Below are 16,554 nucleotides of genomic sequence, written 5' to 3'. Positions count from 1 at the left end.
TCCGCAACAGATTAAAATAGTGTATTTTCGCGATTCTCTTCTAGACAGATGACATGAGATGAAATTTTACAATGAATAATTTTGATTCTTTCAGATGGCCAAATTTATCAATTAACTAAATTTGTCAGCTAAATGCGTGCGCTTTTAACCGAAAAACACTGAATTATTATAAATTTAGCCCTTCAACCCTTTTGGTTTCATGATTTATTACTGATGAGAACAAAAGATAAAAGCTTTGTAGATCTGAATGACAATATTTCACACATCCCCAAGAGAGAGCGACGAACCGGTGGTGACGTGCGAGAAATATTTGGGCGGCCAGAGAGACAGACGACATTTAGTGAGGAGCTGAAGCGAGCTGCAGTGTCTAAAAAGAGCGGGCTTCAAAGGGCTGCACTCGCACTTCCGGCCCCCAAAGCTCCCTCTCATAACAGATTCCATTCATTCGTTGTATGCTTGCTTCTTTTTATATCCAAATGGTGAAAGACGCGCTGAATGCAGTCGGCCACATATATTCACGCTCGCACGGCTCAAAGCTGCCTTTTTATCTGCCGCCTGAGAAAAAGGATAAAAGTTTCCCATCTCTCGTAGCGCTTATCGCGTTCGCAAAGCTCGCGTTCTGGAGCTTTCTGCGATGCGATGTTTCAAAAAATAAGAATACCCTAAGACGCATTTTTCGTTGAAATATTTGATATGCACCAGTACTTATCGAAAGAGGAAAATTGAAAAAAAAGTCATTTGGCAAAATGAACGGGAAGCAGTTTTGAGTTGTTATCGCGACGCTTAGCATCTTATCACGTCCTAGCGTTTTAGCATTATTTATTTTGCGTTTCATTTCTATCATTGAAAATTAATATATCAGTGTGTTTATTTAGTAAGACTGTTTAAATCTAGATGTTGTTTCTGGATATGAGGCATGGGGAAATTTTTAAAAGCGGAGTAACAGTATAGTATACACCCTGGCCAAACGAGCTAACTTAATTTAGAAAAATACAAACAAGACGGGCCAAAACAAATTGAGAAAGCATGCACTGACTGACAAGGTTAGAAAAATGTTAAGTAATATAGGATAAATTAAAAATCAAAAGAAAACATTTGTAAGGTTGAGACAAAGTTAGTGATATCTATACAGTAGATTTCTGCATGATTTACAAAAAAATCTTTAATTTTGACTAGGTTACATATTTCTTAAGTGAATTCATTGGTTAACTATCGACCCTTTAAAAAACAAAAAAAATCATGCAGCAGTTAATTACAAATCGCTAAATTAACAGTTCTTATCTTTAGTTTTCAGACGATTTTTAAAACTAAAAAATCGGTCGTTTATTGACTTTTAAGTCAGACGACATCTATGTCAGTACTAAATCTAAAATAAAAATGTTTCTGCATTCAAACCGAATCATTTCCAGGCTCGTGCTCTTTTATTCACCAATTGACATTGGGGACCGGTCTTTCTATACCCTGTGATCGCGTCAGAGGACCGAGGCGGGATCATCCCACAGCTCAGAGAAGGCCAGGGAATTATGGGCCGAATGCAGCACGATTTATGAATGGAAATCGGTTCGGCGCGTCGGCGGGCCGGCGAGTGAGCGAGATAGCCGGCGAGCGGAGCGAGCACGTAGGCCGGCGCGAGAGAGAGGCAGCTAGCCTGGAAGTGTCAGAGGCATTATTTGGCCGCGGTTTGATGTCCTCCAGCCCGCGGAGCGAGCGCGGAGAACGAGTGAGCGAGCCGTGTGTTGTGTTGGTGCGCGCTGACTCGGCGGTGTCGCCCAGAAATAGCCGGGACTTGTCCGCCCACATGCCGAGTGGAATAGCAACGGCAGCACCACTCACACGCGCTCCGCTCGGCTGTCCTGGCTCGTCGTCCTACGCCACCCTTGCTCCCACGTCTTCCGCCCCAATATAAAATATTATTTTGTTATTCCAGCCGCGAGCGCGCAGCTTAATGTCTGCCTGCCTGTGTCCCATCGACTCTTATATTATGTAAAGCTGCTGGCTCGCGATGCTCTAACGCTCCAGGTGTGTGTTTCGCCACCCGGAAAACGACTTTCGCATCGGATTTTTTGAAAACGGGCAAATCACCGGGATTAGTTGGCTAGGAAATTGGTGGGAATTTGGCAAGTTAGCCGCTACAGTGTTGTTTTCATCTGCAGAGAAGAGCTTTTTAAAAGTTATAGGATTCTGGACTAAAAGCATTTGAAGATCGATTCAAATGTATCATCAAAATTTTTTAAATTTTTTTATCGTACCTTTACAACATTTAGTTATTTTTTAATGCCGACTGCGGTCGACGTCCCGCAACGGCCGACACCGAATCGCTCCGTGGGAAAGCGCGTAATTATGTAATTAGCAATTAAACACCCACGACGTGGCTTTTTTTCTGGCAATCTTCTTTTATGGAATTCACTTCCTCTCTCATCTGAAGCCCCGAGTGTGTGTTATTGCTATTGGTTTTCCTTGTGGCATGTCTCGTTATTGTTTTCTGCTCTTTTTTCAGTTTCCTTCCTCACAGCGTGAGATAAAATTCGAATGCATTCTCTCGCTGCTCCCATTCATGAGGCCGGCAAAAAAATTTACCTGTTCAATGCTGCCGACTTTGAAAATCACATAGCGAGTCTTTTATTTAATTTGTATTCAATGCGCACCTGGACAGCTAATGACCAGGAAAACTAATATTGTAGCGTCAGTCTGTTCAGGGTGCTTGTGAGTCATTATTTGGAATTCACATATATTTCTGTGAAGCATTGTTGTGGTTTCAATGGCATGAAAAGTCGATGCACCTCACCATTAATTTTCGTGAAGGGTAATTTTCTGATCCTGGCTTAATTTGTTTCAAACTCAACCTGATTTAAGATCCAAACAGCTTTTCGAACTTAATTTTAGTTGCAGAGTAATATTCTGGCTGTTTAATGATCCAGATGGCTTTTAAGCCATACGCATTCCTTATTTGAAATCCGAGTCGTGCATCGCGAGGCCAAAGGTGAACATGTTGCCCTGGATTGCGATAAATCACACTGCGAGTCCTTGAGAGCGGTTCAAATCACGAGTCGGTCAAGAATTTTGTGTTTTGAAAGAAACATGAGAAGCAACGCCAGCAAGGAAACCAACACTGATGTTGTGGTGAGTGACAGCCCTCTGGAATGAATTTTCGACTAATTTGGTGTTTCCAGAAAACGGTCCAAATAATAGTTCAGGTTTCACCTCTGCTAATACCAACAAATTTTCGGCTCTCCCAGCAGAGTATTTTTTTCACCCGATTCGGGCAACAAATTAACGCTTCCATCCCAAAGTTGGATTTGTCCTTTTAGTCGCTCGTAAAAAGTAATGCATTAAAATGAGAGGGCCGAGTTGTAAACCAAATTTCGAGGCAGATTAAGGAAGCGATTCCACCCATGCCGGTGTCCAATCTAAAGTGCATCAGATTCATTTCCAGGCCCAAATTACGAAGCAGTGGGCCGAGGAAATATGGGCATGTGAGTTGGCTGCATTCATTCAGGTGGTGGCCTACACAGCAAACATGAATATGGAGATGAGTTGCTGCTGGCCGCCTCCACAATCGTCATCGAAATCTTCTTAAAAGCATCACTCAAGTTCACGGAATCAGAAGCTGCGTGAGTGTGTTGGCTGAACACATAAACTCATGCATTCATATGTGTGTGTGTGTGTGTGTGTGTGTGTGTGTGTGTGTGTGTGTGTGTGTGTGTGTGTGTGTGTGTGTGAGTGTCTGCCTGGCAGCCGCAAGCAAGCGGAGAAGAAGGAACGGCCGCGCCCTATATTTATACTTAAGGAGGTGCCCAATGAAAGGGTTAGCCTTTATAAAACACCATTTATGAAAGGGGCTTGCCACTCACAGGCGGCGTCGGGCCCCGAATGAGACGCGAGTCAACGGGTTTCAATCGAGACCCTTGTTCGCTGGCTCGGCTCACTCGGGTGACGGCCAGAAAAAATCATTTCTTGTTTACACAGCTGCATCGTTTCAACTGCATTCACCACTTATTTGGAATGAGTTGCTGGCAGCTCCTTTCGGGCTCCTTGCCTCCGCGTCTCGCAGCTCATAGCTTGCTCGATTGGCAACTTATCGCGCGCTGATGCAAGGTTGTCAACAGATGACTAGCCGGATTTCTTCAGCTTTTTTCGCGCCACGTTTCCGGACCGGATGAAATTACTTTCTGATACACACGCCTAGCCATTGAATACCGCGGGTTTTTTCGCTGCTGCTGACGTAAATGTCCCGCATATTTTTATCTCTGAACTGTGTAACTCTAATTATCGTCAGGAAATGGTTCATTGAAATGCCGGGCGTCTTTCAACAGAAGCGTCATGCTTTGCTGAAACATGAAAATCCTCTTTTCGAGTACAATCATAATGAATTCCATTAAGAGGAATACCTCTTTCATAAATATAAAGGGTATTCAACAGTTCACTGTAAAGCAACCAGTTCTGTTGCAACATCAATGAGATATAAAAAAATCAGACGATCCATTGAAAGCTATGGCACAATTTTGCTTAAGAATTATTATCCGAAATATTTTTTTTCTAAATGTTTACACCTAACCTTCAAACATTTTCCTAAACAACGAGTGAGAAAAGACACATATTTTAAAGAATTCTCAGAGAACTTAAATTGATCTATATATCTTAATTTACAATTTTTTGTAATACTTTTAACTTAACCATAAAATTGAAATTCAACACTGCCCCTTGTTTCCGTTCAAAGCGACAATTCCGATGTTGATGTGACGCATTGACAACTTAATTTAGTGTCGAACGATATTAAACACAGCCATGTTAATCCGTTGATTTGACGGACGCGAGATCAGTCTCTCGCATGTGTCACATGAGCTGATCAGCTCTTCGCAGAGTCGATGTTTTCTTACGGCCTGCCGGACGAAAAGCGATAAGGCATCAAACAATTTGCATGTTTGCGAGTGTGTGTGTGTGTGTGTGTGTGTGTGTGTGTGTGTGTGTGTTGTTTTCCATTGGCATGATTGGGGTCCCCTCGCGGCGGATGGATAACGGCGTCAACATTGGCCGCAGTGAATGGCGAGCAGAGCCGCTGCTTGGCCGGACGTGACGTAAATTTTGGCTCATTAAGTGCAGACGAGCTGCTTTGCTGGTGTGCATAAAACTATGAAAGAGCAGAGCCAAACAATGCATCACTATTGTCAGCCAACTAACGAGCCCACTCTCTACTCCAGCAGGTGCGCCAGCCATTATGGATTCACGTAATAATTCTTATTATAGGCGTCTTCGCATGCACAAGCATTGGTGCACGTTCCACTATATATCGTTTCTGCGTGCATGCTGGTTGGCTTATACAGGGCGACCCAAAAGTCGGTGCCAAGTGCATGCGCCCAATCCACTCAACGTGAAAATTTAATTCCGAGAACGGACATTTTGATGGTTATATAACAATTTCAAGAAAATTTTCAAAATCCTTTATTTCTGCTATTAATAAAAAAATTACCAAAGTTAAATGGCCGTATAAGCGAAGATTGATTAGATTGTATAATTTGACGTATAAATAGGATGTCAAATTTGGAACTTAATAGATATAAAGTTGAAAACAATACCATCCCCATGACTTTGGGACCGCCTGTTTATTGAAACGTCACGAGCACGATAGATAAATGAATGCACACCTGCCTCCGCAGCTACAATTGGCTATCTCTATCTATCTATTGCCTTCTCTGTGTATGCGTTTACACCATTAACATGCTCGGTTAACCATAGTAGAGTTACAAGCTCGGATTCCGTACTTTATCTTGCAGTGAAATCGGCCATGAATGAAGTTTCTGATCAATCAACCAGATTGCGTATGGCGAAGAGAAGAAGACCTGAATGGATCAGTCGCGGCAATTTTCCTGGCATCTCTGTTATTCTGTTTTCCTCATTAGGTCCATTCATACAGCAACAAGAGTGGATAATTGTGTTTTGCACACATTTCTACACGCCTCCAATCATATCACTGAACAACAACAACAACAACTGCTTACTAACATTGAGCAACTTTTAGGAATTTGTGTTTTTATACTTGTTGATAGCTATATGGAAAAAAGTTTTGATTCCCAAAATATGAGATTTTAAAATTTTATTTCAACGTGTGTAATTCCAAAGTTTAAAGGAGCACTATCAAAACGGGCGGCTACGAGAGTTGTCAGCCTTGCCAATTCGCAAAATCGAGCACCATCTGCTGAAGTGCGGACCAAACTGCGATCATATTTCTACCAATTGCAAAACAAGGTCGTTTGAAGGTAATTCAGGCGCCGTTTCCTCCGCACCACTGAGTGAGATTTCCAATCAGCCCATTTCATGATTGGAAAATAGTTTGGCAGAAAAAAGTACGCATTTCAGTCAGTCTGGTGTTACAGCCGGATTAGAGTCTCGGGCCGAAAATTGGCGAGTCGGGAGCCGACGCGGCAGCTGCGGTGCCCACACGTTTGTCGCCACAGTGTCTATGACCGCGGGAGGTGAAAGTTACGTTATGCGGCGGCCATGTTCTCTCTTTTTCATACTTCTTAATGCCACGAAACCCACGTGACTTTTGTTAAATGTAATACACAGCGCGAGCGAGCGGGCGAGCGAGCAACCTCGGCCTCATATCCACACGGCGGCGGCAGCAGCAGCAGCAGCTTTATGAATGAAACTCGAGAAGAAAGCAAGCAAGCCTGGCCGCAACTCTGTCTCACCTCAAACTGCACTACTTGAGCCTTTTTCACTCTCAAAATATATCGCGATATAATGCATGAAACTTTTACCTCGAATTAAAAAGCTGGCTCGCTGTGTATGAATTCAAACGGACGTGTGTATGAAATTTCATGGTTAGCTTGGAAAGTTTAATCTTATTTTCACGCGGCAGCCTAGACGGCAGTCTCGTATTTAAATGTATCGGACATGGCTGTTGAAATAAGCCTATGTATGCTCAGTGTTTCTAATTTGATGCCTAAGAGAGTGCTTATATAATTGAGTGGTGAAATTCATTTCGTAAATGTTATTAAATGTAATGCAATTTTTAAACGATCTCTAATTTTTTTTGCTCGTTACTAGCCAATGGTCAATGATTGGGTGCTTCAGGGTCGATTTTAGATAGCAAAACGGATCATCCCTAAAACTAAATTTAGACTAGTTTGAATGCGTATTGTCTAAATGTTTTGGAAGCGTAATTTCAAGCAAAAATTTATATACTTTAGGGAAGAGAACGCAAGGTCATGGCAAAAGAACATGATACTGTCAGCAAAAATTCCGATGCCTTTTCACGTGCTACGTGCTCGACCATAAGCCATGCTTGGTTAAACAATCGGCTAGAATGAAGCCAGGTTAAAGCTGAAATAAAGGCTGAAATTTGGGCATTCCAGCAGCCGCGAGGAAGATTTTCTCGAGAAACTCGATACTTTTGTGGTGTAAATGTGCGAGGCGGTGATTTTCGGAGCAGCTTGGCCCTTTAAAAAGTTACCAAGAAAGCAGTCCGCCGTGAATGGGAGACGCGCTCGAAGCAGGAATCTATTTTACACGCATCATGGGCCACAACTTCTCACACCTGCTTTTCCTGCCTTTTTTAATCCTCGCTACAAGTCGTCATCTGTGTGTCGAATACGTGCACGCACACACAATTCCGAGAGAGTGAAAATGATAATAATAAAGAGAGTGGCTGCCTGGCTCTCTCAGGCGGATTTTGGGGGGAAAAATCAGACCGGAAACCGGCCCTCACCTCTCATTCATAAACCAAGTGCAGCAGCTCACACACGCATTTCGTGCTGCTGCTGCTGCCGTGGAGAGCTCTACTGCTGGAGATTGTAACCTTCTCTTTCTCAATGAAGCAATAAATACACGCGGAGCAGTGAGAGGCTGCTTGCCTGCTTTTATGAATGGCAAAAGTTTCACACACACACCAACCAACCAACCAACTAGCGAGCGAGCGAGCGAGCGAGCGACCTGCTACATAATAATAATACGCCGTGTGTGTTTTGATAATGTGCATAGGGAAAAAAATAAATGATGAAACACTGCTTCATTCATGCTGGCTGCCTGGCTGGCGTGAAAAACGTGCTCTACTCCAAGTAGGTTGCAAACAATTATAATCCCACTACTCTCTGCTCGCGGCTGCATATACATACATACATGTACGTATGTACACATTGTGAAAAAAAGCAAGCAGCTTTGCAGAAGTATCCAAGTTTACAGGCTCCATAAAATTATAAATGAACTGGCGCACAAAAAAGGAAGGCCCAAGATAAAGTTTAATTGCCGCGAATTATACTTGGAGATTGCCGTGCAGCTTTTCGTCTATACGCGTCGTTAATGGTGAATTCTCATTATTCGCTTTTGTTCTCGCAGCAGCAGCAGCAGCAGCACAAAAAGCTAATTTCCAGGTCGATTTCTAACATCTAATACATGAGGTATTTTTAGAAAGTACAATTATTCCGAATTTTCAAGTCAATTCATTTTCATTGCTCTTCCAAAGTTCCATTGAGTGAATAAGATGAAATATGTAACCTGTTCACCGTATTTCTCATGAGAGCTAGATATTTTTAGATTTCAAAACATGCATGGACAAGCCTTTTCTGCGGTGATGAAAACGACCCTTTTCAATTTACATAGATTTATGCGAAAGCTAGATTATTATAATCATCTCCTAAATTAACGTCATTAATTCTTATTTGGTGTCGATTTGGTTGGTTTGGTATAATGACCATAATAACGCAGCCCATCAATATTTTCTTCCGATGGTCTGCTGCGTGAAATTTCAATTTTTTCTACTACAGCCACAAAAAGCGGCATGATAGGCGAGAATTTCCCCGGCAGAGATCGCTTTTGATTGTGATCTGGCAGCGTTGATTTGAAAAGTCGGCAGCCGGGTGCCCTCTCATCAATGACAAACCAATTTCCAGGATATTGCATAACGCCCAGTCGCTCTCTCATTCAGCAAGAAGAATGCATGAATGGATGGCCTTGCGTTCCACAACAACACACGAAACGAGCAGCAGCGCCAAGATAAAAATTATACACACACTCTCGAGTTTAATTGCAGCACGCTTGAGTTTCAGCCGATAATAAAAGGCGCTGCGTATCATTTAATGTCAGGCAAAAAAAATGCTCGCACAAAATTACTGTCTATAAAGCGAAACGTGCACGCACTTGCGCAGGGAATGAATTATTCATAATTAAGTAGTTATACCAGCCGAATTTGTCCCGCGTGCAGCAAACCCGGTGAACACAAAATAAATCGATCATCGAGTTACATGCGTCGAATTCGTTTTTTTATGTCTAATTATTTCAAATAAATGGTTTGTTGCTCGTCCCGGCTCGGGAGGGAGCGAGTTTTGAGTTGGGAAAGAAAACACCGAGCGCCTGAGGTCGTCACGCATCACGCTTGCATTAACTCCGGCCTGCATTTCAGAAGGGCCAGGCACTGCGCTTGGTTGATGGCATAAGAAGAAAAAGACTTTGATCAAATAATCGCCAAAGGGATTCTTTGTGCGCTCGCTGAAGAAGGCACTTGTATTTCCCAGAGTCTAATTACCATACACCCACCGCAACTCAGCCCCTTGTGGACGTCTCGCATTTTGGATTCCCTGAGTTTCTCGCCACCACCGAGAGTGGCTGCTCAGATCAAAAGAGGCAAACGCGTTATCAACGGTGGTCAAAGTTCATAGTGTTGTTCTTCTGCTGATAACCTAACGCACAAAAATCAACAGAGCACAGCAAGTACTTTGTTCTCAGAGTTTGCACCGATGGCACATAATTATCTTTACTGTTCTAATTTCGTTCATTCGCAAATACAAATGAGATAAAATTCAGTACTCACCTCTTTAGATTGGACGCAAATCGGGGTGCCAACGCAAACTATTCCATCTTCGACAATGACGCCCATCACAATGGGATCTCTGGAGTTGAAAACATACTGAAATCAAGCAAAATTTTCATTAATTTAAATTAAATAAAAAAAATAATTGGAGTCTATTGACGAATGATTTTATTATTTACCTGAGGCAAAATGCGAAGTTTGCAGGGGAAAACGGCGACGTGCTTGTTTTGTTGGCGGAGTTGCTGCTTCAATTGCTCTCGATGGGCTGTGAACTGGTCAAATAGATGGTAGATGATATCAGCTTGGAAGATCTTCACTCCTAATTGATCAGCCAGCTCTTGAGCATCACGCTCAACCTTCACGTCAAACGCCAGAATGGTGCCGTATCTGCAATAAAACGGGCGATTTGCTTCTTAAGAGTGCTTTCGTGTGCGCCAGGGCAAATTCGAAAGGAGTGAGTCAATTGCAAATTGGGTGTTTGTTCCACAAGGGGAATGGGTATAAATGGACTAACTGGTTTTCTCGTTCCAACATGGAGCTCGCTTTCATCACATCTCTCTTCACCACTGGGCCGATCTTGACGCTCGAGTACTGAAACATAAAAATAAATTTAATGTTATTCTACATTTTGCAACATATTATTTTAAAAGGAAGATTTTTAGGAAACGGTTTCCTTTCATTAATATGAGTCGATTAACATCAATACCCCCTAAAATACAATAATTTAGATCTTGAGAAATTTCTTTTAAAATTAAGATTCCAATTTGGATTCATAAAAAATCTAAGTGACATCCGATTTAAAAAGGAATTACAATTGGAGAAAATACATATGAATTTGAATGGACATAATTCACTAAGGTTTAAAATACAGAAGGCCAAACCGTCGTAAGAGCATTTCATCATTGCCTTTGGGGTGTCTGTCATGCATACTGAGTGCGAGATTTAAAATTTGGTCAGACACATCATTGGGCGGTTTATTTATTGATCCACAAGCGCGCCGGGTGAGAATGGGCAGCTGATTGAGTATTCCGAAAGCGGCAGCACCAACTTCCGTCTTTTCCCTCATTTTTTCGTAGGCTGCGAGCGGCGAATGACAATTGTTCTCACTCTCAGCGCAACACAATAAATTAATTTGCATTAAATGTTGCGTCGACAGTGCGCGCCGCCTGCGTCGCCGATGTTGAAAACAATAAATTGCACAAAGCTTAATGACAGCTGCTGCTGCTGGGAAAACATTATTCAAAATAGTATCTGGCTTCATCATTGAGTTACAATAAGTACAAGGCGCTGTGCGAGCGAGCAAAAATAATTGCATCACTGACAACGTACATGGTTATTGAAATTATTACAGCGACGCAGCTGAATTAATTAATTATTCCCCTGACCTTGCCACGGTCAAACTCAATGAAACGTTGTGAGTAATGGAAATCTGACGAACTGCTTGGTTGGAAAGGGATAAATACTTGCAACATCCCTCACATCGCGTGATGCCGGGAATGAATGAAAAGACGCGCGCGGCGGAAACAAAGGGGCACAGGAGACAAAGTTGAATTAATGCGGCTGGATACGTTGACATCAAATCAAACTTTCATGTCGAGCCCTGCATTTATGTATGGGAAAGGCTCGATTTTATTACTTATTCGTCTGCAAAGGTCAAGCAACTTGGCACGTTTCACTAGAGGCCAAACGACAGTCGACAGAAGAGCTGGTAGATGCAAGATAGTTTCTCATTCCAATTGTGAAAATCAAATGAAGTTGAATTTTTAAAAAGGAATTCGATGGTGACATGTTGAATTTGAAATTTCGGCAGATGTGGAATCGGTTGGGGTGGCTCTTTCCGCCACCCCAATCAAAAGTTGTTTTGGTAATAAGCACATCGCCCACGCCCGTCAAATGAAGCCTTTTATTTTCCGCCCTACATAAAGGCAGAAAACATCAAGTCACGTTGTAATCGTGTCGGTGAATCAGAACTGTTGGTGCGACGCTCCCTAAAGGTCTAATCTGTTTAACACCGCCAGTCGACGAAATAAAAGGGGGAAAAGCAAGGAGATTGACATGTTTTAATGCTATTTGCGTCTCCAAATTTAGAAAAGACCCTTTTCTTGCGTGTGTCGTAAAAGCATCAGATAACCGCCACGTTATAATGACGAGTAGGCGCCATCCGGTGCCTCGCGGGGGCGTTTCATGAATGAAACTGGCGCAGACGACTTACGCGCCGCACGTTTTCCACCCACAACTGACATAATCACCCTGCTCGCAGCACACCCAGCCACCCACGCGGGCTCAATGATCGGGGGCGGAGGAAGGAGGCACGGGGGCGCCGGCCGGTATTCACCTCACGTGATAAACTTGCACAACCGTGATTTACGACCAGACTTTCGGCCCTGGGGATGGTTTTTTTCATCCCCATTCCAACTGAATTTTATTGCGGCGGCGACCGTGGGTTCTTTGTCTCATTGATAGTTGTTTTCGGCGAATGCTCTGGCCGGTTTAATTGCGTCGCGCACATTACACAGCAGGCAGAAAGTGGTGCCGGCTGGCTTTTGTTTAAGTTTCCTTTGTGCGGCCAAATCTGATATGAATTATTTCTGGCTATCAAATGGAGTTTATCTACATGCCGGCACTGCTGGCTGACGAAGGAATGAGGTCACTCACCGGGATCTTTGAGTCCTTCAAGAACTCGAGCAGGGCCTCCAGGGAACCCAGGGTGGAGGCCTGGACCAGGACGCCTCGGTCTTGCAGCTTGATCCTTCCCAGCTCGCGAGCCAGGTCCTTGACGACTTCTTCTTTGCAGATTTCCACCTCGTCGGGGCTCCTGGCCACCAGGATGTTGAGTCCTGAAATTATGGGTTGCCCGCTGCAAACTACACCACCACTTGCAACACTCAAGATCTTACCTGCGATAACCTTCTCCAGATCTTTAGCCGCTATCTTCACTCCCTGAGCAGCAACCACTTCTTTGTGCTCTATGTAATCATTCTGAAACAAAAATCAATTAATTTAAGATTTAACCTCTGAACGCAATAATGATATATTATGGTATATGATTCAATAACGATTTTGACCCTATACACTAAAAAGAAGTAGGGCAGTACCTTCTGCACTGCCATAAAGGCACATACCAACAACACTAGATCCAGAGTAAGGTTTTACCAAGTTGTTTGCTAGGAATGGTGCCATTTCTCACTGTTTTTTATTTCGACTTGCCATTATATTTATTTTTGTAATGCGATTTTAACGTCAAAATTAAAAATAAGAACAATGTAGAGTGAAAAATTAGATTTTTCAAATTATTAGTTCCTGTGGAAAACAAAATTATTCATCTGTCTGATTACAATATGAATAGAATAAAACTGACTTCGTTCCCTATCATTACAAAAATTTGTCAAACGAGATATCTGATCAATAACGGTTGCAATCCTAATAAGGGGCGAAAAAACATTTTTGCGTAATGAAAACAAGGTTTAATATAAAACATGAATCATTTTAAGTGATTATAGAGAGGAATAACAGTTTTTTGTATCAATGTTAATAGCAATATTAATTGCTACTTTTCCGTTGAGGTTTGCGGTTTTTCTAACCTTTAACCTGCATCCGTTAATCATCATTGCTGAGCTTGTGGGAAAAATAATGAATGAGGTTTCTGATTCAGATGTTCTAATGTGAAGTCCAAAGTTGAAACACGATAATTTCAAATCAAATTTGCTGATCTATAAGACATCATTTCAAAACTGCGAGTTTATAGTTCTTCCTTGTGTTTAACTGAACGTTTAAATTAATACTGTTATCTTTTTTTAATAAATAAAAGAAGTCAAATAAATGCTGACCGATGAATTATTATATGATTTCCCTAGTCCCATTTGTGCACTATTATGTATTTTTTATAAAATGATATACATTATAAATCATGATGATAGTCACTTGCTCACCTTAACTCTAAGTTCCTTCATTGGTTGCGGCATCAGGAGAGAGCGGATCTGTGTGACGATTGACCCTCCATCAGAGGTTGCCATGACAACAGTGTCCCCTTCTCGGAGGCGGCCGTTGACCAAAATGCAATCGATGGTCGTTCCCAAACCAGTGATAGCCTTAACTTCCAATACTGTTGCCTGTATTGAGTAAGAATTTTAGTTGAAACGGGAAAAATGCCAACATGAACGAATCTTACCTGCAACTCTTCACTAAACATAAGTCTTTTGGCTAACATACTCTGGCAATTGGTAACAAGCAGGGCCAACAAATTGCCCATGCCTTCACCAGTGATGGCACTTGTGGGCACCAGCGACACATAAGTTTTGGGATCAGGATTCTCGTAGAACAAAGCAGCGTTCATACCCTGTTAATTAGATCAACTCAATGAGCGTATCAATTACTAAGAAAAAACTATACCTGTTCAGCAAACTGGAGGATGACTTGCTTGGTCCTGGTCTGGAACTCATTCTGTGTGTTTGGTCCTTGGCTGTTGATGATGTCTCGAACGTCTTTTCTGCTCATGGTGGACCAGTCATACAGCCTAGAAAATTTTCATTCAAGCAATTAGTATTAGCTTTACAGGAGAAAAGAATCCAAAGTTGGCTCTGCTAACCTGTAATAAAATTAAATGTTCACCAAATGAAAGAAACAGGAAGAGATTTGTTTGCTTCTTTTTAATTCTGAGCTGATGCTTTTTTGTAACTGTTGATATCCCCCAAATTTTAAGGTTTAAACCGTACTAGACATATGCTTAACAAATAATATCTCATCTTCCAAAATCAAGGAAAAGTAATCTTATGTCTGGCTTTTATCAGCAAAGTTTTGGATAGATGCAACATATAATTAGAAAGTGGTCTAGCATGTTTTAATATATTTCATACCTATCGATTTTGTTAAGGGCAACGACAAATGGAGTCTTCTTTGCCTTGAGCAAATTGAGGGACTCAATAGTTTGCTCCTCCAAACCATGCATAATATCAACAACCAAAATGGCCATATCACATAGAGAGGAACCACGGGAGCGGAGATTGCTGAAAGAAGCGTGACCGGGCGTGTCGATGATCAGTAGGCCAGGGATTCTGAATTCCGTTTGAGAAATCTGCACACAATAATCAGTTTTCAGTCAACCACTTAGCTAGATTAACACCTACCCCTCGGACGATTTTGGTTTGCTCTTTAATGTTTTCAATGGGCACATTTGTTGCACCGATTTGTTGTGTGATGCCTCCAGCTTCGCCTGCTTGAACACTTGTGCGACGGAGTTTGTCCAGAATTTTGGTTTTCCCTGAAAACATGTTGCCGATGGTTAGTCTAAATGTGAAGACTTGCTTTAAACGTCAGATTGTAAGTGATTGGAAACTGGACCCAACTATTTTTAAATTGAATTCAATTTTTAGTTCCAAATAATATGTACCAAAATATACAAAGCTGGTATTCCAGAATTAAAAGTAATTTAATTTCATGAATATCATGATAGTCTGTTTGAAATTGCTAATGATAAAAAGCACTAACCTGTGTCCACGTGGCCTAAAACGCAAATAACTGCTGCCCTCAAATTGCTAACCGATCGATTCTTTTCAGCTTCAGCTTTTCGTTTCTGAATTTTCAAACATTAACGGAAATCAACTTTTAAATTAAAATGCAAACCTCAATGCGAGCAAGTGCTTTCTGTTTTTTGTCAGTATCGTTCTTGTGGCCTTTTTCGTCAGATTCAGATTCAGATGCAGAATTAGAATCAGTTTCTTCCTCTTCTTCACTGGAGCCCTCCTCTGGTTCAGCAGGCGCGGGAGGAGCTTCTTTCTTGACCTCAGGCTCAGGCACCGCTGTCACCACCTTGGCTTCTTCAACTGAAAAAATACTCCATCATTAAAGAAATAAAAAAATCGTTATCAGTTAGCAGTGGTTCACCTGCTGCGACGAAATCAACATCAAATAAACAACGCATATTATATAATAGCATGCAATCAGATAAATCAAAACCAAAATTCAAATAGTTAGGTGTTAGAAATTATTAAATAAATCCACAACACCAGATCTTCATGATACAAAAAATTTTGATTGACAGAGAAAACATAGTGAATCACTAACCAAACTGAAGGTTTGCTCTAATTAAAATTTTTAGTAAAATTGACAGGTGATTAGGGTCATAAAGAACACACTTAGAGTGAATGTGAATTACCTCGTTTCTTTGTGTGTTTATGTTTAGCAGCTTGAAAAGATAGAAACGCATGTATCTGAAGTTAATAAAAAGCTATGTTTTGATATTTACCTGTGTTATCGTTTTCGTGGTCTGACTCAGCATCCCAAGATTCTTTGACTTCCTCTTCTTCTTTTGCAGGAGCATTGCTCTGCTCAACATCTGTAGCCTGTTGCTCCGAGGGAGATGACTCTTTACTTTCTCCAGCATTTTCTGCATTACAAATTTTATTCATATAATAAAAGCTTCAGCAAAGCCATTGAAGTATATTTAAATCATCAGAGGTTATTTAGGGACTAACGCCTTACAGGAAATGCCTCTTCAAATTAATTCATAAATGTAACCTTGATTTAACCAAAGTCTTTAGTGCATCACTCACATAAATATCTGGACTTCTGTATTCACAACCACACCGAACATAAATAAACTTTAAATTCTAACTTGATAATTTAAAAAGAAGAATAGCCCAGCTTTTAAATAAAATTTGCCAGAAAAAGACCAGCGAGGATTTTACCAATGATAAGTAATAGTTGACAATGGAAATATTTGCTATACATTATACGTTTCTCATTTGATAAAG

General features: G+C 41.4%; 1 protein-coding gene across 2 annotated transcripts in view; it reads right to left on the bottom strand.

The window, feature by feature from the left end:
• eIF5B (eukaryotic translation initiation factor 5B) overlaps window positions 1–16,554 on the bottom strand; it is a 28,436-nt gene that overhangs the window by 7,811 nt on the left and 4,071 nt on the right. Inside the window, exons 7-20 of one of the 2 annotated variants that reach the window (XM_065477415.1) lie at window positions 16,047–16,187; window positions 15,957–15,986; window positions 15,425–15,624; window positions 15,290–15,374; window positions 14,929–15,062; window positions 14,659–14,876; window positions 14,195–14,318; window positions 13,974–14,141; window positions 13,735–13,914; window positions 12,703–12,784; window positions 12,461–12,642; window positions 10,320–10,396; window positions 9,985–10,192; window positions 9,806–9,901 (exon numbers count right to left, since the gene is read on the bottom strand). In XM_065477415.1, coding sequence (XP_065333487.1) covers window positions 9,806–9,901; window positions 9,985–10,192; window positions 10,320–10,396; window positions 12,461–12,642; window positions 12,703–12,784; window positions 13,735–13,914; window positions 13,974–14,141; window positions 14,195–14,318; window positions 14,659–14,876; window positions 14,929–15,062; window positions 15,290–15,374; window positions 15,425–15,624; window positions 15,957–15,986; window positions 16,047–16,187 — 1,925 coding nt within the window. The remainder of the gene's footprint in view (window positions 1–9,805; window positions 9,902–9,984; window positions 10,193–10,319; window positions 10,397–12,460; window positions 12,643–12,702; window positions 12,785–13,734; window positions 13,915–13,973; window positions 14,142–14,194; window positions 14,319–14,658; window positions 14,877–14,928; window positions 15,063–15,289; window positions 15,375–15,424; window positions 15,625–15,956; window positions 15,987–16,046; window positions 16,188–16,554) is intronic. The other variant, XM_065477416.1, reaches the window with a different exon arrangement.

Source organism: Cloeon dipterum, chromosome 2, assembly GCF_949628265.1.
Source record: "Cloeon dipterum chromosome 2, ieCloDipt1.1, whole genome shotgun sequence".
NCBI classification, from domain to species: Eukaryota; Metazoa; Arthropoda; class Insecta; order Ephemeroptera; family Baetidae; genus Cloeon; species Cloeon dipterum.
This window is presented reverse-complemented; position numbering and strand designations above follow the sequence as displayed.